General features: G+C 43.5%; 1 protein-coding gene across 2 annotated transcripts in view; it reads right to left on the bottom strand.

Moving 5' to 3' along the window:
- Positions 1 to 7759: 7759 nt before the first annotated feature.
- The window catches only part of LOC115477556 (aldo-keto reductase family 1 member C1 homolog), a 71810-nt gene continuing 54376 nt past the window's right edge, over positions 7760 to 25193 (bottom strand). For both annotated transcript variants that reach the window (XM_030214504.1, XM_030214505.1), the window contains 3 exons: positions 19214 to 19379; positions 10602 to 10684; positions 7760 to 9202 (listed from right to left, as the gene is read on the bottom strand). In XM_030214504.1, the coding sequence (XP_030070364.1) occupies positions 9160 to 9202; positions 10602 to 10684; positions 19214 to 19379 (292 nt within the window). In that variant the 3' untranslated portion in view covers positions 7760 to 9159. The remainder of the gene's footprint in view (positions 9203 to 10601; positions 10685 to 19213; positions 19380 to 25193) is intronic.

Below are 25193 nucleotides of genomic sequence, written 5' to 3'. Positions count from 1 at the left end.
ACAATCTAAAGGTAACAAGCTATGTAGTCAGTGTAGGTATCATGAATGGGGAAGGTGGTTAGGCGCCAAAAGCAAGGGAGAAGAGATGGGCTTTGAGTAAGGACTTGAAGATGGGCACTTAACCATCCATTTCCCCAAGTACAAAATAACTACCTGTATATAATATGTGAATTGTTTTGAATGTAACCACAGAAAGGTGGTAGATCAAATCTCACTCCATCCTCTGTAGATTGTTCTGATGGCTGCAAGATTCATGATGAAGCCAGCTCTGTTCCAGCTTCCCCCCTTACCTGCTGGCTCTCACCCAGGGCTAGCATTCAAGGGATACAGTTCCCTATTGGAACAGCACTGTGCAGGAGCAGAATGAGGGTGGTATGGACCCCTGCCCAGCCACTGCCCAACAACCCCCTGCTGCCGCAGCCGACGCCCCCACTGCCCCGGTCCTACCTGAGTGGTCCTGGTGGTTTGGTGGCCTCTGCGGGGGAAGGGGCATGTTCTCTCCTGCCCACTGTGCTGCTGCTATTCCCCTGCCTGCCAGCACTGAGACTTCCTGCGGTAGTCTCACAGGTCTCAACAGTCTCGTGAGACTTCTGCAGGGAGTCTCGGCTGCCATTTTTAAAATACAGTGGTGTCGCGCGGAGGGTAATAGTGGCAGCCCAGCAGGCCAGGTAGGTAAGAACATGCCCCCCCCCCCCCCCCCCGCAGAGGACACTAGCAGGCTTATTTTCGAAAGAGAAGGACGCCCATCTTTTGACACAAATCGCAAGATGGGCGTCCTTCTCACAGGGTCACCCAACTCGGCATAATTGAAAGCCGATTTTGGGCATCCCCAACTGCTTTCTGTCGCGGGGGCAACCAAGTTCCCGGGGGCGTGTTGGAGGTGTAGTGAAGGTGGGACTTGGGCGTGCCTAACACATTGGCGTCCTTGACCCATAATGGAAAAAAAAAAGGCGTCCCTGACGAGCATTTGGATGACTTTACCTGGTCCAGTTTTTCTTACGACCAAGGCACAAAAAGGTGCCCGAACTGACCAGATGACCACTGGAGGGAATCAGAGATGATCTACCCTTACTCCCCCAGTGATCACTAACCTCCTCCCACCCTCAAAAAAGAACTTTAAAAATATTTTGTGCCAGCCTCTATGCCAGCCTCAAATGTCATACTCGGGTCCATCGCAGCAGTATGCAGGTCCCTGGAGCAGTTTTAGTGGGTGCAGTGCACTTCAGACAGGCGGACCCAGGCCCATAACCCCCTACCTGTTACATTTGTGGAGGGAACAGCGAGCTCTCCAAAACCCACTGTACCCATATATATGTGCCTCCCTTCACCCCTAACGGCTATGGTAGTGGTGTACAGTTGTGGGTAGTGGGTTTTGGGGGGCTCAGCACACAATGTAAGGGAGCTATGTACCTGGGAGCAATTTCTGAAGTCCACTGCAGTGCCCCCTAGGGTGCCCGGTTGGTGTTCTGGCATGTCAGGGAGACCAGTGCACTACGAATGCTGGCTCCTCCCACGACCAAAGAGCTTGCATTTGGTCGATTCTGAGATAGGCGTCCTTTGTTTCCATTATCGCCAAAAATCAGAAATGACCAAGTCTAAGGATGACCATCTCTAGGGACGACCTAAATGTCAAGATTTGGGCGTCCCCGACCGTATTATCGAAACGAGGATGTCCTCAGGAAAACTTGGGCGCCCCTTTTGATTATGCCCCTCTAGGTCACCAGCGGCACCCTGGGCATCCGGGCAGAGCCTCTGGGTCCTCAGGCACTGCCCGGGTGTCCGAATGGTCAGTCTGCCCCTGGCACTCTGGCAGATATTCCTGGGGGATAGGAGCAAGGAGGCTGCAGCTTCAGCAGCTGAGGTTTCTCAGACACCAGGCAGCAGCATGAAACACATGTACTACCTGCATGCCTCTTCTCTTCTGCTGCTATGGAATTACAAAAATTAATGCAGTCTCTTCTGAGATGGAAGTTATGGCTGATGTTCTATTTTCAGCATTAAGGGCCACACATTAATGGGCCCTTACTACCACCAATTTTGTAGGTGGTAAGGGCTGAAGCGCTAATCACTTACTAATTGGTTAGCACCTGGGAATGCAGACACGCTAACTAATTAGCATAGCTGTGCCCACTCTCCACCCTCTGACACACCACCTCAATGAAAAAATTAAAATCTTTTTTTTAATTTGCAGAGTACGCATATACATTTCAAAATTACCATGGAAAGCCTCAGCGTTCTCCACGGTAAGCTCAGAGGCGTAGCCAGGTTTTGACATCAGGGGGAGCAGACTTTTATAAAATAGGCGCCGGTTGGTGTCAGCTAGACAGCAGGGCCTGTGTTGTTTTCAGGTGTAGAGGCTGTGGCGGGTAATGATTAATACAGGCTGTCTCTATTGCGTCCTACCTACAAGGAAACAGGAAGTTACATCAGGAGATAGGACGCAGAAGAGATCCTTGGACTGTCCAGACCAGGCAACCTGTCTTCTTAACTACAAGTAAAAATATTAAAGACTATCACCTCAGGAACAGCACATTCACTTCTTCCAGTGCTAGACACTTTGTTTAAATCAGATGGGCTCTACAGGATGTGGAGACCACTAGCCTTGAGCATTTTTGTTTTGTGTAACAAGGGCCACCAAAGGCACCCCTTGCCCCACAGCCTACTTTCAAATAGGGCCAGACACTGTGAAATAACACAAAACTCTGCAAAATGACACCCAAACCTATACTGAAAACTTACAACACCATAATAGCCCTAAACCACCTATGAAAACACGGTGCTACAAATATTACACTGGGCCCTAGAGCAGTGTTTCCCTAGGTGGTCCTGGATTACCCCCTTGCCATTCAGGTTTTCAGGCTATCCACAATGAATCTGCATGTAATGGAGGCCGTTTATGCAAATCAATTTCTATGCATATTTATTGTGGATAGCCTGAAACCTGACTGGCAAGGGGGTACTCTAGGTCCAACTTACGAAACACTGCCCTAGAATACCAAGCTTACCACACCATAACAGCTCTAACTCACCAATGTAAAGACAGTGCTATATATATTACACTGGACTCAGAGCACCAGTATGCCTACTGTTGGGAAACTGGAACAAGCTGCACTGTTACACATTCCTACATAGACACTACATGCTAGCAGAATCCTTCATCTCAGTCACACATACAGAACATGGACAGACCCTCATCTCACCTAATACAGAATAGGGAGCCACAAAAAAAATACAAAAGTTGAAATAGAGACCTCCTCCACTCTGCTCAAGAAATCCAGATTCAGTACAATACTGGTAAAAGAGAAACAGAATGAATTTTCTCCTGTACTTTGCAAAACAAAAAAATGTACATTTTACAAAGCAGGTACATCTCAGTCCTTACAAAGTATTACACAAAAATATTTTTTTCTTTTCTACCTTTGTTGTCTGGGAATTTAATTTTCTAATTGGGCTGGTCCCAGTCTTTTTTTTTTTTCCATGTTCCATGAGTCAGTCTTTACGCTAACTGCTGTTACTACATCCTCCGGCAAAGAGTTCCAGAGCTGGTGTTATAAAGATGGAATATACTGAATTTAAATGGAAGTAAAATTAAATTAAACTCTCCTTCAATTGGGGCATATGGAATCACATCTTAACTTCATCTATTTTGTAGAAGTTTACATTGTAGATACACAAATGGATTATTCCGTTTTGAGGCATGTTTCAGGGACAACTGGTTTTATAAGTCAAAATAAAAATAAATATTTTGTTACATGCAGATTTCTTCTGTTTAAACATAACTAAACAGGATATAAGCCACTAATATGCAGTCCATTGGTTTTCTTATATTTTGTTCCTGTGATGACATATGCTGTGCCAAAAATGAAAACTCTTCTCTCTGTCTGGTCGGTAATAAAACATAGTAACATAGTAGATGACGGCAGAAAAAGACCTGCATGGTCCATCCAGTCTGCCCAACAAGATAAACTCATATGTGCTACTTTTTGTGTATACCTTACCTTGATTTGTACCTGTCCTTTTCAGGGCACAGACCGTGTAAGTCTGCCCAGCACTATCCCCGCCTCCCAACCACCAGCCCCGCCTCCCACCACCGGCTCTGGCACAGACCGTATAAGTCTGCCCAGCACTATCCCCGCCTCCCACCACCGGCTCTGCCACCCAATCTCGGCTAAGCTCCTTAGGATCCATTCCTTCTGAATAGGATTCCTTTATGTTTATCCCACGAACACTATCAGCCTTAAAAGGTTGTTTGTTGCTGTACATGAGGAATTGTGATATTGAATAAGTAAGTATACGTCTGTATCCCTAGTCATGTATCCAAAGTTTATATAGTCCTTTCAAGAAAGTTAGTTAATCATTTAACTTATTAGTGGAACATAACCACAGAGGCATGGTATGGTCGAATTTTCACTATGGTAATACTAGAGCCCAACTAAGGAACAGGTTAGTCTTCACTGAACCAAACTTGCTTTCCTTGTGCCATCACCACAGAATTCTGTTATATCATGGTAGCAAATACATAGACATGTCTGAAACATTTGACAAAGTTGAGATTAACATATATATCAACTGAGATTTAAAAGTCTGTCCTTTAGCGATGCCGCTTGTTCAGAAATCATAGCCATAAGTATAGCCAGTTATTCATGCACACACCAGAACAAGCATCCATACACACACTGCAAAACAACTTCTACAGAGTACATCCCAAACTTTTAATTTTCTTATTTCTGTCTTCCAAAATTCTAGACAGCAGATGTACAGATCAGCAGGACCCAAAGCTGTCAGAAACAACAGTTTATACCTAATTGTTCAACCACCCTTAGGATTCATTCACCTTTGGATTTAAAAAGCAAAACCACGTGCATATAAGGACTAAATAAACGAATTCAAACAAAAGTTTAAAGCAAATGCCCTTAATATGTAATACTTAGTAGCAATAATGAAACAATGATCAAATAAAATTGCTGCCAATGATTAAAATCAACAACGTGAATAGAGCAGCTCTTCCTAGATTTGCTTGCTTCGAGTGTAACGGTTGCACGGAACGGAGGAAAGGGAGAGAGACTATAGAAGCAAAAGGTAAAAGACAGATACAGCAGTGGCTTGCCTTTCAATGTTTTCAGTTTGACCTCCTTGTTCGCAGCGTTGCCTTGCCTCCTCAACTTGGCTGCAACAAAAATGAAGCCGCGTGCGGGGCCATAGTCCTATGCGCGCCACTGGTGCCTTGCTTCTGCCGGTTTCCTTCCTCCGCTCCCTCCTCCCAAATGGGAAGTTACATCTTGCGGGGGTTGAGGAGGGAAACTGGCAGAGAGGCGGCACAGGAGCGCAGTCAGCGTGCACAGGGCTATCAACGAACAGCTAGCTTAAGTAAAGTTCCAAGTCAGCCAGGGAGGCAGCGGATTGAGTGACCCAGACAGTGAGGGGCAGACTGCCACAGATCAAAATGCAGCGGCTGCGAGGAAAAGTTAATCCAGCACGAGGCGGCAGGAGCCTTTGGTGCATAGGCGCCATTTTATTTGAAAGAGTGTTTAGGGGAGCGACAGCTCCCCCTGCACCCCACCTAGCTACGCCACTGGGTAAGCTCCCCTTTAATGCTGTGGTAAGCACGCATTAATGCTTACTGTAGCCTTGTCACAATAAATTGCATTCAGTTTTAATAATATGTTACAGCAAAACCTTTAAAAGGATAAAACAATCAATGAAATGTAAATACAGTCATAGATGTGTAAGTTTATATAGGGAACAGTTATTAATACAAAAGTAAAACAGAATGATTGGTTTTGTAGCATTTTTGAGTATGACCATCTAGTATTGCTAATTGAAAACTTCCAATTGTTTCTCAATTTTTTTGATGTTATCTTTTAATTCATATTTCAGTTTTTCCATTTTAATTGTATCCCATACTTGTTATAACCAGACCTACTGGTTTGCTAGCCTGTTGGGAGTAACTGACACTCCAGAGTTTGGCCGTGAATAATTTGGAAATGTTGTGGTTTGTTTAGTCTCTTGATGACAACGTGAAGGCGAAACGTGAACATGTTGAGACTATGATCATCCAATCAAGCTTATGATACAGAGGTTGATATTAAGCTAGCTGCTACCATATCGATAAGCAATGGTTGGCATGGAGTGATACATCCAACTGGCTGGGAGAAGTCACCACATTACCTCAAGTATTTGTATCGAGATTTCGTTGCTCCAGTTGTAAGGAGCTTTTCATCATTTCTTCAGATTGAGAGATTTTGTTAATTGAATTTTTTGAAATGTATTTCTCCAAATACTTTTATTTGGAATGTGTGGTATCAATTAGACAGGCATACCTGTGATGAAAAATGTATTTTATTGATTCTAAGCTAGCTAGTCACATTATATTTCATATTTTATATCAGTATAGTAGGCAGAGATACGAAGTGACAAGGGAGATTTTAGACCAGTCTTGGATTTCTAATAACCACCATTCTATTGCAGCTCTGATTCCAAATTTTAGAAACAGGGGCTACAAATTTCAGAAGGTGTTTAGGTAAAAGTTCAATGAAAGGTCTGGCACAAAGTCTCCCACCTTAAATTAGGTCACACCATTGAACAAATAAAAGGGAATTTACAGAGTAATGATCCTGAATATCTGAAACTCGCAGAGTTTCATTAATCTGTCATTATAAAAATAATCCCTTTGGGGTCCTTTTACTAAGGTGCACTGAAAAATGGCCTGCACTGGTGTAGACGAGTGTATTGGATGTTTGCAGGTCCATTTTTCAGCGCACCTGCAAAAAAGGCCTTTTTTTGGCTGAAAATGGATGTGCAGCAAAATTAAAATTGGCATGCGTCCGTTTTGGGCCTGAGACCTTACCACCACCCATTGACTTAGCGGTAAAGTCTCACACGTTAACCAGGCAGTAATCATCAGCACGCGTACACTGCCGATTACCGCCCGGTTAGCGCTGCACACTGGAAATTTTCCGGCATGCATAGGGGATGCGCTTTAAAAAATGAAATTACCACCCGGGCCATGCAGTAGCCGGGCGGTAGTTCCAAACTGGGGCATGTTGGGCGCGTATAGGCGCCTACGCAGCTTAGTAAAAGGGCCCCTTTATGATTTCTAAAAATCCCAAGTTTTAAGTAAAACCAGCAATCCACCCAAGGCCCATACGCAAGTGATCTACATAAGCAAGAGGCTGGACTCATATTATAGTTATTGAAGCCAGAATTTATTTGTGAGAAATATTTCTTCTACTTCTAATACTAGTTATTTCTCTAGCACAATATATTTATTTATTACATTTGTACCCCGCGCTTTCCCTCACATGGCAGGCTCAATGCGGCTTACACAGTAACAATGAATATACAATTTGTAGTGAACGTAATAATCATGGGGTTAACGGATAAGTAATTTGAACATTGGAGAATTAGGGGTAGAATTAAATTGAACATAGGAGGAATTAGGTGTAGAAGGAAATGGGTGTTAGGAGGTAGGTGAAAGAAGATGGAGAGGAAAAGATTAGGGATAGCAATAAGGGTTATGGAAAACATGGTAAATATAAACAATCGTTGGTAAGAATCATGTGGGTGCGCTTTAGTTAGTTGAATTGTTAGGGTAGGCTTTCTTAAATAGATGAGTCTTCAAAGCTTTTCTGAAGGGCAAAAGGCCGTTGATTGTTCGGATTGGTCTTGGAAGAGTGTTCCAAAGCTGGCTACCCAGAAAGGAAAAATTGGATGCATAGAAGGATTTGTACTTGATGCCTTTGCAGTTGGGAAGGTGTAAATTAAGGTAAGTACGGGAAGATATCAAACTGTTTCTGGTTGGGAGGTCGATAAGGGTATTCATGTAGGTTGGGGCTTCTCCATGTAGTATCTTGTAAATCATAGTATGAACTTTGAAATTAATTCTTTCTCTGATGAGGAGCCAGTGAAGCTTCTCTCTGAGAGGTGTTGCACTATCAAATCTTACCTTGCCGAAAATAAGTCTGGCTGCCATGTTTTGGGTGGTTTGGAGCTTCTTCAATATTGGAGACTTACATCCTAAAAAGACACTGTTGCAGTAATCAGCATGTGTGAGTACAGTGGATTGTACTAGGTTCCTGAAGGTGTTCAAGGGAAGATAAGAATGTTACAGTTTAAAGTTCTAAAGGATAACGGACATTTAAATTTGATGATATGTATTATGGGAAAAATGGCAACACTAATAATATGATGCTTGTCTAACTTCAGTAAAGTACCAGAAGGAAGAAATATTTCTTAGAATGAAAAGCTTAAGGACAAGAGAATATTACATGAAGTTAAAAGGAAGGAGGGAGGGAGGGAAACTGGCTTAAAAAAATGTGAGGAAATGCTTTTTTACCAAGGGTCACAAGCATTTGGAACAGATTTCTGATAGGGATGGTAGGAGACAAAATAGTGGAGGGCTTCAAGCAAGCATGGAAGAAACACAAAGCAGCTGTACTGTAGGGGGAGCGGAAGAAGTGAGGATGAAAGCTGGGATAAAAAAAAAAAAGACAACAGTTCTACCAAGATCTATGACATTATAGAGAAGCACAAATTTGAAAACTGGATGGACCAAGTGGTCCTTATCTGTTGATGCCCATGTTTCCAGGCAGGTTTTGCTTTACAACAGGGATTCTCAATCCAGTCCTCTGGACACACCAAGTCAATCAGGTATTCAGGATACTCACAATGAATATGCATGAGATATATTTGCCTACAATGGAGGTAGTGAATGCAAATTTAACTCATGCATATTCATTAGGGATATCTTGGTGTGTCCCAGACTGGTTTGAGAACCGCTGTTTTAGAATGATTGAAGTCTCTTATTAACTTTCAATTAGGAAAGACTAAGACATTTCATTATGATAAGACATTTCATTATGATAAAGCCAGCTTTGTATGTTATACTACTAAATTAATTCACAGAGCATTGACTCTGATATTGTTGGCCTGTATTGCTCAATTGGTTACTTAGTTCTGATTATTCTTTAAGCTCTTTACATTTTAGCATCTGCATGACTATCAGTTATGCAGAAAGGAATCCTGAAACCACCCCCTGCTATAAGCTACAAATCTGGTGAAAGAATGGGTTTCACAAGCCAAGCAAAACAATTCTCCAAATGAACTCTACTAGTATTCAGGAGATATGCAGCCCTTGCAAAACATCATGGAGGTGTCTCCTTAATATTCTTCATGAAATGGATACTCAGGGTGCTCTGAAAATCTGCAAAGAAGACATTAGAAAGTATGTTTTAAGGTTTCTTAGAGCTACTACTACTACTACTACAAATCATTTCTATAGTGCTACCTGTGTTATTGAAGATCATGAGCAACAGTGAATCACTCTTTTGGATTTTTCTGGTGCTGTTTCATCCCATTCCTTATCAATCTTTATCAATAGGACCTTTTTACTAAGCTGCGTAAGCGTCTATGCATGCCCAATGCATGCCAAAATGGAGTTACCACCCGGCTACCGCATGGCTCTTGAGGTAATGTCATTTTTTGCATGCTTCTGGTATGCGCGTCTGAAAAATAATTTGTATTTTCGGACGTGCGTATTGGATGTGCACCAAGTGGCATTTGATGCGCGTAGGTCATTACCGCCCGGTTACCGCGGTGTTTGTGTCTGATGATCTTAAGGTGGCCAAAAAGTTAGAAAAGGTGACAGTCAAAGCCAGAAGGAAGCTTGGGTGCATAATGAGACAGATGACTAGCAGGAAAAAAGAAGAGGTGATAGTGCCCTTGTATAATTCTCTGGTGAGGCCCCATTTAGAGTACTGCGTGCAGTTCTGGAGACCGCGCCTACGGAAAGATATAAACAGGATGGAGTCGAGCCAGAAGACAACTGCAAAATTGGTAAGCGGTCTTTGTCATAAAACATATAAGGACAGGCTTATGAACCTCAACATGTATACGCTGGAAGAGAGACGGAAGAGAGGGGTTATGATAGAGACGATTAAATACGATTAAATACCTCATTTGCATTAATGTACAGGAGGTGAGCCTTTTTCAAATGAGTAGAGGGCATAGGATGACGTTAAAAGAAATAGGCTTAGGAGGAATCTAAGAAAATGCTCTTTCACAGAAAGGGTGGTGGATGCATGGAATGGCCTCCCAGTGGAGGTCATAGAGACAAGAACTGTGGCAGATTTTAAGAAAGTGTGAGACAGGCACGTAGGATCTCTTAGGAAAAGGAGGAATTAATGGTTACTGAGGATGGGCTGTTTGCTCCTTATCTGCCATCATCTATATATATAAAAGGCACTTTGAAGCCTCAAGCCGGAAACATGAGGCGCCCGAGATATCCGGTTTGGCCTGCAGGCTCCAGTCACTGTAGCTCCGCCCTCGCGTCAAAACGCGATGACGTTGAGGGCGGGGCGGCCCTCGCAACCACGTCACTGAGGGACGAAGGGACGAAGAGGAGAGGTGTGCAACTCGGAACGGAGGCACAGAGGGGGTGTCTGCAACTCGGGAGGGAGGGAGGGAGGACGGGGGGGGGGGGGGGGGGGATTACCCTGCTAGCGCCCGTTTCATTTTTGCCAGAAACGGGCATTTCTTACTAGTGTTTCTATATTTCTACCCACTCTATTTTGAAGAAGAATAACTAATATGCATCTACTCACTGTTTAACCTCCCAATAGTGAAGATTCTTGTTTAAGCCATCAATCAGTTTCATGTCTTCCTCTGTCAGCTGAAAATCAAACACCTGCCAAAAAAAAAAGGGTTTAGTCATAAGGTATTTCTCCAGGCATCTTAAATGAACATGACACCAGTTGAGCAGCAATTTAAACTGGAATATAATCACAATTTTCTATCCCCTGGTGATATAAAACTTCCAGCTGTCCTTCTTGAGCTTCATTTAAGTAGTCATAGAACTGTAAAATGAGTAGGGTAGGATTTTAGCTCTAAAAAGTAAGCCAAAGTCTATCTAATATGAGGAGGAAATCGCCTCAAGAAAAAGCCCCTCCCAGAAACTTTTACATGGGATAAAGGCTATACTTTATCATCATGGGCGTTTCAATCAAACTAACTCCTCTTATTTTATGAAAAGTTTTTTTTAAAACATTTTCTGAAAATAGTTTTTCTAAATATTCAAAAAAGCCACTGTGCCAAATATACTGTATATAACAGTTCAACTTAACTTGGGCGAACTGTAGGCTTTCTCCTTTCTGACCGTGGTTTAACTGTGGTCAACGGTCCCGTTTCACATTTCGCTGCTTCAGGACCACAGCCATATAATCACCCGGTTCTTTATTAACATTTCAATCCGTTCATTCATGCCAACGGTAGCTGTGGTCCTGAAGCAGCGAAATGTGAAACGGGACCGTTGACCACAGTTAAACCACGGTCAGAAAGGAGAAAGCCTACAGTTCGCCCAAGTTAAGTTGAACTGTTATATACAGTATATTTGGCACAGTGGCTTTTTTGAATATTTAGAAAAACTATTTTCAGAAAATGTTTTAAAAAAAAACTTTTCATAAAATAAGAGGAGTTAGTTTGATTGAAACGCCCATGATGATAAAGTATAGCCTTTATCCCATGTAAAAGTTTCTGGGAGGGGCTTTTTCTTGAGGCGATTTCCTCCTCATATTAGATAGACTTTGGCTTACTTTTTAGAGCTGAGTTCTGTACTTATAAGGTTTGTTAAGAAGATTTGGAACCAGTATCCCTGTGGTTATATTTTTAGGGTAGGATTTTAGACATCATGGATGGAAGTCATAGGGATGAATAGAGTTGACATAATCCATTTGATCTCAAATAGATAAGATATTCTAAAAATTAAAAAAAAGTCATTCTCGGAAGGTGCGAAGACCTTTTTGAACAGGTAGAAAGGCACGTGGCACAGGTAGCATTTCAGAAAATGCTACCCTGGAGGATCTGGATTTCAGCTTTCTACCTAAGAGCCTAAATTTTGCTTCCAGAACCTCTCTCCCACATTTTCCTATGTCATTAGTACCCACATGTACCAAGACAGCCGTCTCCTCCCCAGCACTATATAAAATCCTATCTAGGTGACGCGTGAGGTCCGCCACCTTCGCACCAGGCAGGCAAGTCACCAGGCGATCCTCACGTCCACCAGCCACCCAGCTATCTATATGCCTAATGATCGAATCACCCAGTACAACAGCTGTCCTAACCTTTCCCTCCCGGGCAACATTTGGAGATATATCCTCGGTGCGAAAGGATAATACATCCCCTGGTGGGCAGGTCCTGGCTACAGGAGTACTTCCTACTTCACCAGGGTGATGCTCTCCTTCTAGGAGACCTCCCTCCTCCAAGGTAGCACAGGGGCTACCTGACTGGAGGTGGGACTTCTCTACAACATCCCTGTAGGTCTCCTCTATGTACCTCTCTGTCTCCCTCAGCTCCATCAAGTCTGCTACTCTAGCCTCAAGAGAACGTACACGTTCTCTGAGAGCTAGGAGCTCTTTGCATCGGGCACACACATATGACACCTCACCAATTGGGAGATAATCATACATGTGACACTCAATGCAAAAGACTTTCCTATGAAGAGAGGCTGAGAAGGCTAGGGCTTTTCAGCTTGGAGAAGAGACGGCTGAGGGGAGATATGATAGAAGTGTATAAAATAATGAGTGGAATGGATCGAGTGGATGTGAAGCGACTGTTCACGCTATCCAAAAATACTAGGACTAGAGGGCATGAGTTGAAGCTACAGTGTGGTAAATTTAAAACGAATCGGAGAAAATTTTTCTTCACCCAACGTGTAATTAGACTCTGGAATTCGTTGCCGGAGAACGTGGTACGGGCGGTTAGCTTGACGGAGTTTAAAAAGGGGTTAGATAGATTCCTAAAGGACAAGTCCATAGACCGCTATTAAATGGACTTGGAAAAATTCCGCATTTTTAGGTATAACTTGTCTGGAATGTTTTTACGTTTGGGGAGCGTGCCAGGTGCCCTTGACTTGGATTGGCCACTGTCGGTGACAGGATGCTGGGCTAGATGGACCTTTGGTCTTTCCCAGTATGGCACTACTTATGTACTTATGTAATGATATCACCCTTTGTAAACTTACAGGTCAATATTCAACTACAGCAGGTCAGCGGGTTTATTTTTAAAATTCCAGCTGTGGTGTTAAAAACACACATTTAATCCGCTTTCCAGATAGTTGGCAAAGCTGAATATAAATGCTGACATTGGCAGCTATTCATAAAGCAGCAATCAGGATCCTTTATAAGATGTTGCCTGGGCTGAGAAGGAAAGAAGGTGCCGATATGTCTTTCTAAAATTGCTCCTGAAAAGCAGCAGAAATGTAGCTTGGGCGCAGGTGTAAACTTTTGCATGCATAATATACACTAATGTGCATATTTTATAGGCAGACTAGGCATCTGCTTAAGGCAGCACAATATTTTTTGGGGGGGAAGGGAAGGGGGCAGCACTGACATGACAGTAGCAGTGTCTATAAAATATTCATCAGAGCTGGCATGGGGCCATGAGCATCTGCTCACGTTTAAGGCCTGCCAGCTCCTGCAGCCTTCCTCAAAACAGGAAGTTAGGAGGGGGCAGAACCTGACAGGCCTTGAGCCTGCACAGATGTTCAAGGCCACAAGCCAGCTGCAATCAATCTTCTACAGACTGATTACCGCACTGGCACTGTCCTGGAGAGGGTAAGGAAAGGAGGGGAACACAAACCGGTGAAGGGGGAAGATGGGAAAAGAAAGAGATGCTGGACACCAAGGGAGAGTGGGGAAGATAGGGAAGAAAAAATATGCTGGAAACAACAGGGGGAGAGATGAAGGTAAGTAAGGAGAGGCCAAAGAAAAATAAGTTCATAGCCACTACAATACTTTGGATATTGAGAAATGTTTACTGAATACTAAAAATTAATTATTGTAGCAGGGGCGTAGCCAGATTTTGGGTGGGCCTAGGCAAGAATTGGGTAGGCACCAAGTGTTTAAAGCCCCATTTATAGACTTCAGGGGTTAGTCCCTTTCTGAAATGGGGACTAAATGTGTTGATCTTGCCACACCTTCATCCCAACAAGCCACACCCAGGCCACTCCCCTTTTTCTATTTGCATGCACTTGGGTCTAATACATGCATTTTTCAAGCTTTGTAAAGTAGGGACTTAGACATTTATGCAAGATAAAATATTTACGTGCTAGTTTGTGCATGTATTAACCTGAAATAGGGCTTGTAAAATGAGGGCCATAGTAAATATGTTCATAAATATATATATGAAAATAGTTGCATTCTCACATCCCTAATAAAAACTACTAAACTGACCCTAATTCTTTCTCTGTAAACTAACAAATTTTCTTCCATTAATAGGAGTTAATAGGCTTAGGAGAAATCTAAGGAAATACTCTTTTATGGAAAGGGTGGTGGATGCATGGAATGGTCTCCCGGTGGACATCGTGGAGATGAAGACTGTGTCCAAATTTAAGAAAGCGTGAGACAGTCATGTGGGATCCCTTAGGAAAAGGAGGAGTTAGTGGCTACTGAGTATGGGCAAACTGGATGGGCCATTTGGCCCTTATCTGCTGCCATCCTGTTTCTATGTTTCTAATATTACGGCTTACAATGACAAACAAGATAATGAATAGTCCAGTAATAATACAAAGATATATGGTACTATTTTAAAAACGAGGAAAAGACCTCAAAACACCCAAATGCTTACTATGATTTCAGCGTCTTTCACTGGGGTTGTGGCATTCATCACTGTTCTGAAAAACCTCATAACATTTTATTTTTTATGTTGATAATTACTTTATTGTTTATTAGTTCTTTGTTAAAATAAGTTTTTCTTCATTTTTACTCTTTTTGGAGTCTTGTTATCTTGAAAGACAAGTATATAGTTGCTATTGCATTGTCAAAAGAGAGTGATTTTTGTGCCAAAATCAAAAACATAAAAATGAAGAAAACATTATTTTAACAAAGGACTAATAAACAATAAAGTAAATAAAGCAATTATCAACATAAAAAATAAAAATGCTATGAGGTTTTTCAGACCATTGATGAATGCCACAACCCCAGTGAAAGACGCCGAAATCATAGTAAGCATTTGGGTGTTTTGAGGTCTTTTCCTCATTTTTAAAATAGTACCATATATCTTTCTATATTACTGGACTCTTCATTATCTTGTTTGTAGTTTGATTTTTAGAGTCTCAGTTTGTTTTCTTTGTTTTTTGTTACTGAGCTTACAGTGACAGAGAAGTAAATTTACAATCACAATTCTGTCGTGGGATGTCCCAACTCTAGCTGTAAATTATCTCAATGGCTGATTTATTTTTCAATTGCATGATACCTGAATGTGAATGTGAAGAATGTGAAGAATGAGGCCCTTTCATTAAATGGAGCTAATTCGGTTAGCACGCGAGAAATGACTTACTGCATAACATTTATAAAGAGTTTTATGATAATTCCCCTGTTTCCATGCACTACATATGTGTTAATTACTTTAAAAATGTTTTCTGAGGGGGCATGGGGCAGAGAGTGAATGCGCCTCAGTTAACTGGATAGCATGTTCTGATTAGCGACCACTAACCGATTAATACAGGGTTAACATGGGAGCACTTAGGGGCCATTTTACTAAGCTGTGGTAACATGGGCCTACCGCATGGTAAAAGGGCAGTACTGCGGGACTACTACTACTACTTAGCATTTCTAAAGCGCTACTAGACGTACGCAGCACTGAGGCATCCCATGGTAGTTTGGGCAGCTGTGCGTGCTACTCTGAGGTGTGTCTGTGGGCGGAGAGTAGGCATGCCTGCGCGCTACCCGATTACCGCAGGAATAGCAGAGGACCCCTTAACGCCTCCTAAATAGGTGGTGGTAAGGGCTCCCGGTGGTAATGACCACACGCTAATGGGGAAATTAGCACAAGGTCATTTTTTTAAAAAGTCACCCGTGGCCATTTTTCTGCAGTGCTAGGAAGTGGCCAGAGCACGCGGCAAAGCCAGGCACTAACTGCAGCACACATAGGCGCCAACTCCATGGGTGCTGTGGGTGCTCAAGCACCCCCAATAATTAGGTAGTGGCACTTGGGCATAAATTCCCCCCCGCCCGGTCCTGCTCCCTGCACTGTCCCGACTCCCTGCCCTGCACTGCTGTGCTGTCCATCCGCTCCTACCTCCTTCAATGTTCCGGACTTCCGTCAGTGACTCTCCATGTCAGTGCAGTAACCACACTGCCTTCGGCGGTCGGAAGCTTTCCCTCTGGCTCTGTTATAGTTTTCTGTCCCGCATAGGCGGGATGATCATGCTGCAACAGAGGAGCTTCCGGAGTCGCCGTCGCTGAAGGTAGTGTGTGCTTACTTCAGTCAGTGTTTGCAAGTTGCTTAGTTACCGCCCAATTGAGGCAGTGGTGGGCCGGTGGCTCCGCGCGTGGGCATAGAGTGCCTGTCCTCCTGTCCCTCCCGGCTCCCGCTCCAGTCCCTGCAAGCACCATTCAGCTCCCTGCCCTGCACAGCTGTCCTTCATTGTTCCGGGCCTGCCGGCAGTGTCTCAGACAGTGCAGTAAGCACACTGCCTTCGGCGGCCCGGAAGCTTTCCCTCTGTTACAGTTTCCTGTTCCACATAGGCGGTATGCTGCAACAGAGGGAGAGCTTCCGGAGCGCTGAAGGTGTGTGCTTACCAGCGCGTTGACACTGCTGGCGGCCCGGAACATTGAAGATGGACAGAGAGCGAGCCAGAGAAGTAAAGGGAAAGGTGCCAACCCAGACAACGTTAAAAAGCTGAAGTCAAGAAGCAAGGTAACTTTTACGTTTTCCTCCTCTGTGCTGCTGTCGGGTGGGGTCAAGGTGGTTTGTTTTCAGGCCAAAAAGCACTTGTTGACTGTTTATAACTTTATTTATTTTAACGTAAGCTTTTAAATTCCAAAGTCTTATTCTGTCTGTCTGCGACTGCCGCTAAATTTAGTCTTGGTCTCAAAAAATCTGGCAGCTACTACTGCAGTGTTCATAGGGGGGAGGGGGGATGAGGGGGATGGGGGAACGGGGGAGGGGGTAGGGGGAGGAGGGAATGCACCACCTGTAAAAAAAAAAGAAAAAAAAGAAATTTCAGCACCCCCAATCGTTTTGAAAATTTGGCTCCTATGGCAGCACAGGCCACCTTTTAGCGCGTCTTAGTAAATGGACCCCTTATTTAGGAGGCAGTAAGTGCTTCCGCATTAATTTTTGTAGGTCTCATGTGCTAATGAGAACATCAGTGCAGGATCTGCCTATATATAACGCCCTAAAAACTGCTGTGATAAATCTGGGCTTGGCACTCGGGAAATCCCTGCATTAGCATCTGCTAGGCCAAGATTTTACCACTGTTTTGTAAATGAGCCTCCAGTGTGTTGCTTCTTTTGTCAAATAAAATCCTCCCGAAACTATTTTGGGAAGAGAAAACAAAAACAAAAGAATTTGTTTCATAAAGCAGGTGCAGGGGAATAAATTCAGTTCATACCTTGAAATGTTATGGATGACAACTTAACCCACTATGGTGGTTTTCTATTGAGGAGAGCCATACCAGAACTAAATCATGTCTGCCCAGGGTATTTACCTTTTGTATCCAGGTTACTCAAACCACATAGACATTCCATGCCCGATATTCAGCCGGAGGTGGTCAGCGTTTTGCTGACCCCCACCAGCATTATGTCTGAAAATTCAATGCCGGACTATGGGGGGGGGGGGGGTCTTTTACTAAAGCTTAGCTTGAGTTATCTGCAGCAGGACCCATAAGAATAAAATGGGCCCAGCTTCAGATAACTCAAACTAAGCTTTAGTAAAAGACCCCCTCTGTCTGGGCTGTGGCATTGAGTTTCTGTGCATATGGAGGTGGTGAAAGCACAGCCGGTTAAGTGCCAATTTTCAGTCAGCACTTAGGGCCCTTTTTACCAAGCTGCGGCAAAAGGGGGCTGGCGCTGGCATCAGTGTGTGTTCTACACATGTGCCAAGGCCCCTTTTTACCACAGCTGATAAAAGGAAAGTTTTGCCTTCCTGCAAGAAATGTCCAGGCGGCAAGTAAAGCACCTGCTGCACAGCCATTTCGGGGAGGAGCCCTTACCACCACCCATTGAAGTGGTGGTAAGGGCTCCCATGTTAACCCGGCAGTAACCGGGCAGCTTGCAGCACTGTCCGATTACCACCGGGTACACTCCGGCGCTACAAAAATAAATACATTTTTGTAGTGCCGGAAATGATGGCGCGCAAGGGGTAGGAAGGCGGTATTTCCTGTATAGCGAGCAGTAAGCCCGTGTTGGGCTTACTTCCGCTTAGTAAAAGGAGGCCTTAACTGGCTGTGTTGAACCACACAAAGATAGAACTGCATTTTATTTGGTCCTATTTATATGGTTTTCTTAGCCAGATAATTGCTGAAAATTGGCACTTAACCGGTTAAGTGCCGACTCCGCCACCAGAACGTCCACAAAATACAGGTTCTGGGCATTTTCATCGGCATTATCCAGTTCAGAAGCCATTGACAATTCTCAGTTAGCCCCGGACAGGTGATATACATGGCCAGGAACCTCTCCTGGCTGTTTAAATCATTTTGAATATTTATTTATTTATTTGTTTCATTTGAATCCCACATTTTCCCACCTATTTGCAGGCTCAGTGTGGCTTACATGGTACCACAACGGCGTTCGCCAGTTGCGGTATGAACAAATACAGGTGTTATTGTGGTAAAAGAAGGTTCGTGTTTGGTAGATACATTGGGGAAGTTAGGGAAGAGGGTTAAGGTAGACTCTTGAAGTAGGAGGTGCACTGAACAGTTTCCCAATAAAGGCAAATACCGAGGGTACTTAAGCCATGCAGAAATGATGGTTTTGCCAGAGTCTGAGTCGAGTCCGTGGAAAAAAGGCAAAACAGAAAGGTTTCATTGATGTTTATCCATTAGTTAGCCTTTATAAACTACAAGAGATCACAAAAAGAGGAAGACAGGTGACAATATCTGGAAAAGCTAACAGAAGTTGGTAGAGTAGTCAGGAAAGCAATGGTGCAAATGGAAGAAAACAATATTTATTTATTATTATTTATTTATTGCACTTGTATCCCACATTTTCCCATCTATTTGCAGGCTCAATGTGGCTTACAAAGACCTGTTATGGCATCGCCATTCCAGGGTATAGAATACAGTTGGTGTTACACAGAAGTCAAGGAAAACAAGAGGATCTGGTCAAGCAGTTATAGAAAGATACATTCTGAATAAAGGTGGATAGGTGATGTGTTATAGTTAGTTGTAGTTATCAAGCCCCCTCCTATTTTATATTCTCATAATCTCTAGCTTTACCTGAAAGTTTTCTTCAATTCGTTTGGGGGTGAAACTCTTCGCTATGGCAACAATACCACGCTGGATGATGTAGCGAATGGACACTTGAGCAGGAGATTTATTGTACTTCTCCGCAATCTTTGTTACTACTGGGTCATGAAGCACAGGAGGAATGCTATCATTTCGCCTTTGTTGAAAAAGAAAAACATTATGAATATGTCTTGAAATGAGTAGGTTATGGAACAGTTCACCATTTTATTTTGGGATAGCCTCAGTGTTCTATTCTGGGTCCCATCCTTTTCAATATATTCCTGGTCTCTTTGGCACTCTTGAGTCAATCCTTGGGCATTATTTTTTCCCATTTATGCCTATGATATTCAGTTACTTTCTGTAATGGATCTGATTTCTCCCAAAATGATTGCTTATATCTCATCAATGCTAGATAGAACTGTGGACCGGCTTGCCAGAAATAGGGTATAGTTAAATCCATCTAAAACTATTGTATTTTTATAAATGAACAATTCAATGCTCCAGCAAATTAAACATGTTTACCCACTCTCTAAACTCAGGGGTCCTTTTACTAAGCTGCAGTAAAAAGTGGCCTGCAGTAGTGTAGGCGCAGGTTATGGATGCGCACAGAATTATTTTTCAGCGCGCCTGTAAAAAAGGCCTCTTCCCCCCCCCCCCCAAAAAAATGGACGTGCAGCAAAATGAAAATTACCGCGTGTCCATTTTGGGTTTCAGACCTTACCACCAGCCATAGACCTAGCAGTAAAGAATTTGTGCGGTAATGACCTACGCGCGTCAAATGCCACTTGGCATGCATCTGCTATGCACGCCAGAAAATAAAACATATTTTTCAGACATGCATAGCAGATGCAGGCCAAAAATGAAATTACTACAAGAACCACATTGTAGTCAGTTGGTAAGTCCATTTTGGCGCTTGGGCGTGTGTAAACGCTTATGCGGCTTAGTAGAAGGGGCCCTCAATCTCCTACAGGCTACATAAGTACATAAGTATTGCCATACTGGGAAAGACCAAAGGTCTATCAAGCCCAGCATCCTGTTTCCAACAGTGGCCAATCCAGGTCACAAATACCTGGCAAGATCCCAAAAAAGTACAAAACATTTTATACTGCTTATCCCAGAAATAGTGGATTTTCTCAAGTCCATTTTAAAAATGGTCTATGGACTTTTCCTTTAGGAAGCCCGCCAAACCTCTTTTAAACTCCGCTAAGTTAACCGCCTTTACCACATTCTCTGGCAACGAATGCCAGAGTTTAATTACACGTTGAGTGAAGAAAGATTTGCTCTGAATCGTTTTAAATTTACTACTTTGTAGCTTCATTGCATGCCCCCTAGTCCTAGTATTTTTGAAAAGCATAAACAGACGCTTCATGTCTACCCGTTCAACGCCACTCATTATTTTATAGACCTCTATCATATCTCCCCTCAGCCGCCTTTTCTCCAAGCTGAAGAACCCCAGCCACTTTAGCCTTTCCTCATAGGGAAGTCGTCCCATCCCCTTTATCATTTTTGTCACCCTTCTCTGCACCTTTTCTAATTCCACTATATCTTTTTTGAGATGCGGCGACCGGAATTGAACACAATATTCGAGGTGCGGTGGCACCATGGAGCGATACAAAGGCCTTATAACATCTTCATTTTTGTTTTCCATTCCTTTCCTAATAATGCCTAACATTCTATTTGCTTTCTTAGCTGCAGCAGCACACTGAGCAGAAGGTTTGAACATATCATCAACGACGACACCTAGATCCCTTTCTTGGTCCGTGACTCCTAACGTGGAACCTTGCATGACGTAGCTATAATTTGGGTTCCTCTTTCCCACATGCATCACTTTGCATTTGCTCACATTTCTCTTAAACAGTGCTGCATCAAATTTCTACATAAGGGGCCCCTTTTACAAACCGCGTACGCGTCTACCTATGCCCAACGCACACCAAAATGGACTTACCGCCTGACTACCGCGTGGCTCTTGCGGTAATTTCATTTTTGCCATGTGTCTGCTGCGCGCATCTGAAAAATATTTTTTATTTTCTGGCGCATGTAGCAGATACACGCCAAGTGGCATTTCTCGTGCATAGGTCAATACCACACAAATTCTTTATTGCTAGATCTATGGCTGGTGGTAAGGTCTGAGACCCAATATGGACACGCAACAATTTTGATTTGCTGCACGTCTATTTTCGGGGGGGGGGGGGGGGGGAAGAGGCCTTTTTTACAGGCACGCTGAAAAATTATTCTGCACGCACCCATAACCCATGCCTACACTACCGCAGGCCATTTTTTACCGTGGCTTAGTAAAAGGACCCCTAATTAAATGACCTTCAATATGCTTTGCTCACTAATTTTCACAGTAAACATCATCTCATAATTTCATCATCAGTCCATGTAAGTGCCTCTGTTCTTACGTGTCATTTAAACAACAAACCCCCCCCCCCCCCCCCCCCCACACACACACACACACTTTTAAGTTCCTCTTAGTATACTCAAATATGGATTAAAATTGTTCTTTCCCTCTCCCTCTGCACAGACATCGGTTTCCTTCACATTACCATATATATATTATTTTGTAACATGATATTGTATATTTTTTATATCACTAGTTTCTGTTAATTTGTATGCACACAAGGAATAATATGTTTACATATGCATGTTATTTTACTTCTAATGATTTTTTTAAGGTATGTTATCTCCATGATTTTCTGTTATATCTCTATGTGCTTCCCCTAAAGCATATTATTCATATACTAGTAAAACAGGCCCGTTTATGACACAAATGAAACGGGCGCTAGCAAGGTTTTTCTCGGAGTGTGTATGTTTGAGAGAGTGTATGTGAGAGTGACTGTGTGTGAGAGAGAGAGAGTGAATGTGCGAGTGTGTGTGTGTGTGTGTGACAGAGAGTGAGACCGCTGGGTGCGAGTGTGTCTCCTCTGTCCCCTGCCCCCCCTCCAGCCACCCAGCAATTAACCTCTCTCCCCTGCTCCCCCTCCAGCCACCCAGTGATTCTCCTCTGTCCTCTGCCCCCCCTGTAGTCACCCAGCGATTCTCCTCTCTCCCCTACTCCCCCTCCAACCACCCAACAATTCTCCTCTCTCCCCTGCCCTCTCCAGCCACGCAGCGAGTTTCCTCTGTCCCCTGCTCCCCCTCCAGCCACCCAGTGATTCTCCTTTTTCCCTTGCCCCCCCAGCCACCCAGCGATTCTCCTCTCTCCCCTGCCCCCTCCAGCCACCCAGCGATTCTCCTATCTCCCCTGCCCCCCCCCCCCTCCAGCCACCCAGCGATTCTCCTCTCTCCCCTGCCCCCTCCAGCCACCCAGCGATTCTCCTATCTCCCCTGCCCCCCCTCCAGCCATCTTGCGATTCTCCTCTGTCCCTTGCCCCCCTCCAGCCACCCACCGATGCTCTTCTCTCCCCTTCCCCCTCTAGCCACCCAGCGATTCTCATCTCTCCCCTGCCCCCCTCCAGCCACCCAGCGATTCTCCTATCTCCCCTGCCCCCCCTCCAGCCACCCTGTGATTCTCCTCTCTCTCCTGCCCCCCCTCCAGGAACCCATCAAGTCTCCTCGCTCCCCTGCCACCTCTCCAGCCACCCATCAAGTCTCCTCGTTCCCCTGTTTACCTCCGTCGAAGCGGCCGCATCTTTGAAAGCCCTGCCCATTTGCAGCCTTCCCTTCGACTTCGTTCCCTCAGAGTCCCGCCTTCTGACATCATTTCCTCTTTCCGTGAGAGCAGGACTCTGAAGGAACAAACTGGAAGAGAAGGCTATAGACGTTGAGGTTGTGCCTCGTGCTGCTATCCTGTGGTTGGTCAGTGCTGTTTCTGACGAACCCGGAAGTTTGTGACATCAGTACAGGAGATGGATACAGCAGGAGCACAAACCCTTCAAAGCTTCACTGCAACGGAGTCAGCTTCAGAACGTTGGAGGTGCTTTTTATTATATAGGATGCTTCCATTTTTAATTCTTTTATATAAATATTTAAATATATGATTGTTTTTATATGTTTTGTTGATAGACCCCTGAGGCAGGCGTTGTTACGCTGAAACATGGCCCGTGTAGGGTCTTTTTTGAAAAAAAGGATTCCATTTATCTCAATATTGAAGGCCCAGCTGTGCTTTGTTCTTTTATCATTTAAACAACAAACATACCCTCCCCCCTTTTACACATGGACCGTGTTGGCATTACCACACTGACAGCCGCTAGCAAGGCTTTGTAAAAGAAGGGGATAGTCTTTTAATCTTCTAATATTCATCTTCAAAAAAAGTCTTATAGTAAATAAACAACTTATCTTCAAAAGAATTTCCACTGCCAACGTGATCATATTTCGAAAATCTGCTTCAGGACGTGGGAAAATCCTTCTGTCAAATTGCAGGCTCCTTTGGGCAACTTCATAAATGAGCATGAGGTCACCTGAAGGAGCCTGCAATTTGGCAAAAGCAGATTTTGAAAACATGTTCATGTAGAATTTTAGTGCAGAGCTAGTTGAGAGAGAGGTGTTAGCTTACAGGAGATTGAGTTATTATAACATGATGTTACTTGTCTACACCTACCTACTATTCATGGAATTCAAGTTCCATTAAAGGACTCAGTAAAGGTTTTTGGAATCAATTTGGACAGAAGCCATACATCTGACTTGCATATTTCTAGCACAATGAAAAGATCATTTGTCACCCTGAGACAACTCAAGTCAGTCTCTTTTAGGGCTTACCACTCGCTAAACAGAGAAGCAGCTGCAAGGGTCAAAAATTTACATCAGGCGTGGATGCTGTTCAAAAACACCATCCTGGAAGCCCAGGCCAAATATATTCCGCTTATTAAAAAAGGAGGACGGAAGACCAAACGACAGCCGGCGTGGTTAAAAAGTGAGGTGAAGGAAGCTATTAGAGCTAAAAGAAAATCCTTCAGAAAATGGAAGAAGGAACAGACTGAAAATAATGAGAAACCGCATAAGGAATATCAAGTCAAATGCAAAGCGCTGATAAGGAAGGCTAAGAGGGACTTCGAAAAAAAGATTGCGTTGGAGGCAAAAACACATAGTAAAATTTTTTTTTAGGTATATTGAAAAGCAAGAAGCCGGCAAAATAATCGGTTGGACCGCTAGATGACCAAGGAGTAAAAGGGGCGATCAGGGAAGACAAAGCCGTAACAGAGAGATTAAATGAATTCTTTGCTTCGGTCTTCACCGAGGAAGATTTGGGTGGGATACCGGTGCTGGAAATGGTATTCGAAGCTGACGAGTCGGAGAAACTTAATGAATTCTCTGTAAACCTGGAGAATGTAATGGGGCAGTTCTACAAACTGAAGAGTAGCAAATCTCCTGGACTGGATGGTATTCATCCCAGAGTACTGATAGAACTGAAAAATGAGCTTGCGGAGCTATTGTTATTAATATGTAATTTATCCTTAAAATCGAGCATGGTACCGGAAGATTGAAGGGTGGCCAATGTAATGCCGATTTTTTTAAAAAGGTTCCAGAGGAGATCTGGGAAATTATAGACCAGTGAGTCTGACGTCGGTGCCGGGCAAAATGGTAGAGACTATTATAAAGAACAAAATTACAGAGCATATTCAAAAGCATGGATTAATGAGACAAAGCCAACATGATTTAGTGAAGGGAAATCTTGCCTCACCAATCTACTACATTTCTTTGAAGGGGTGAACAAACATGTGGATAAAGGTGAGCCGGTTGATATTGTATATGTGGATTTCCAGAAGGCGTTTGACAAAGTACCTCATGAAAGACTCCAGAGGAAATTGGAGAGTCATGGGATAGGAGGTAGTGTTCTATTGTGGATTAAAAACTGGTTAAAAGTTAGAAAACAGAGAGTAGGGTTAAATGGTCAGTATTCTCAATGGAGAAGGGTAGTTAGTGGGGTTCCCCAGGGGTCTGTGCTGGGACCACTGCTTTTTAACATATTTTTAATTGACCTAGACATGGGAGTAACTAGTGAGGTAATTAAATTTCCTGATGACACAAAGTT

Source organism: Microcaecilia unicolor, chromosome 9 (assembly GCF_901765095.1).
Source record: "Microcaecilia unicolor chromosome 9, aMicUni1.1, whole genome shotgun sequence".
Classification (NCBI taxonomy): domain Eukaryota; kingdom Metazoa; phylum Chordata; class Amphibia; order Gymnophiona; family Siphonopidae; genus Microcaecilia; species Microcaecilia unicolor.
Note: the sequence above shows the minus strand (reverse complement) of the source record. Positions and strands in the feature narration are given on the sequence as shown.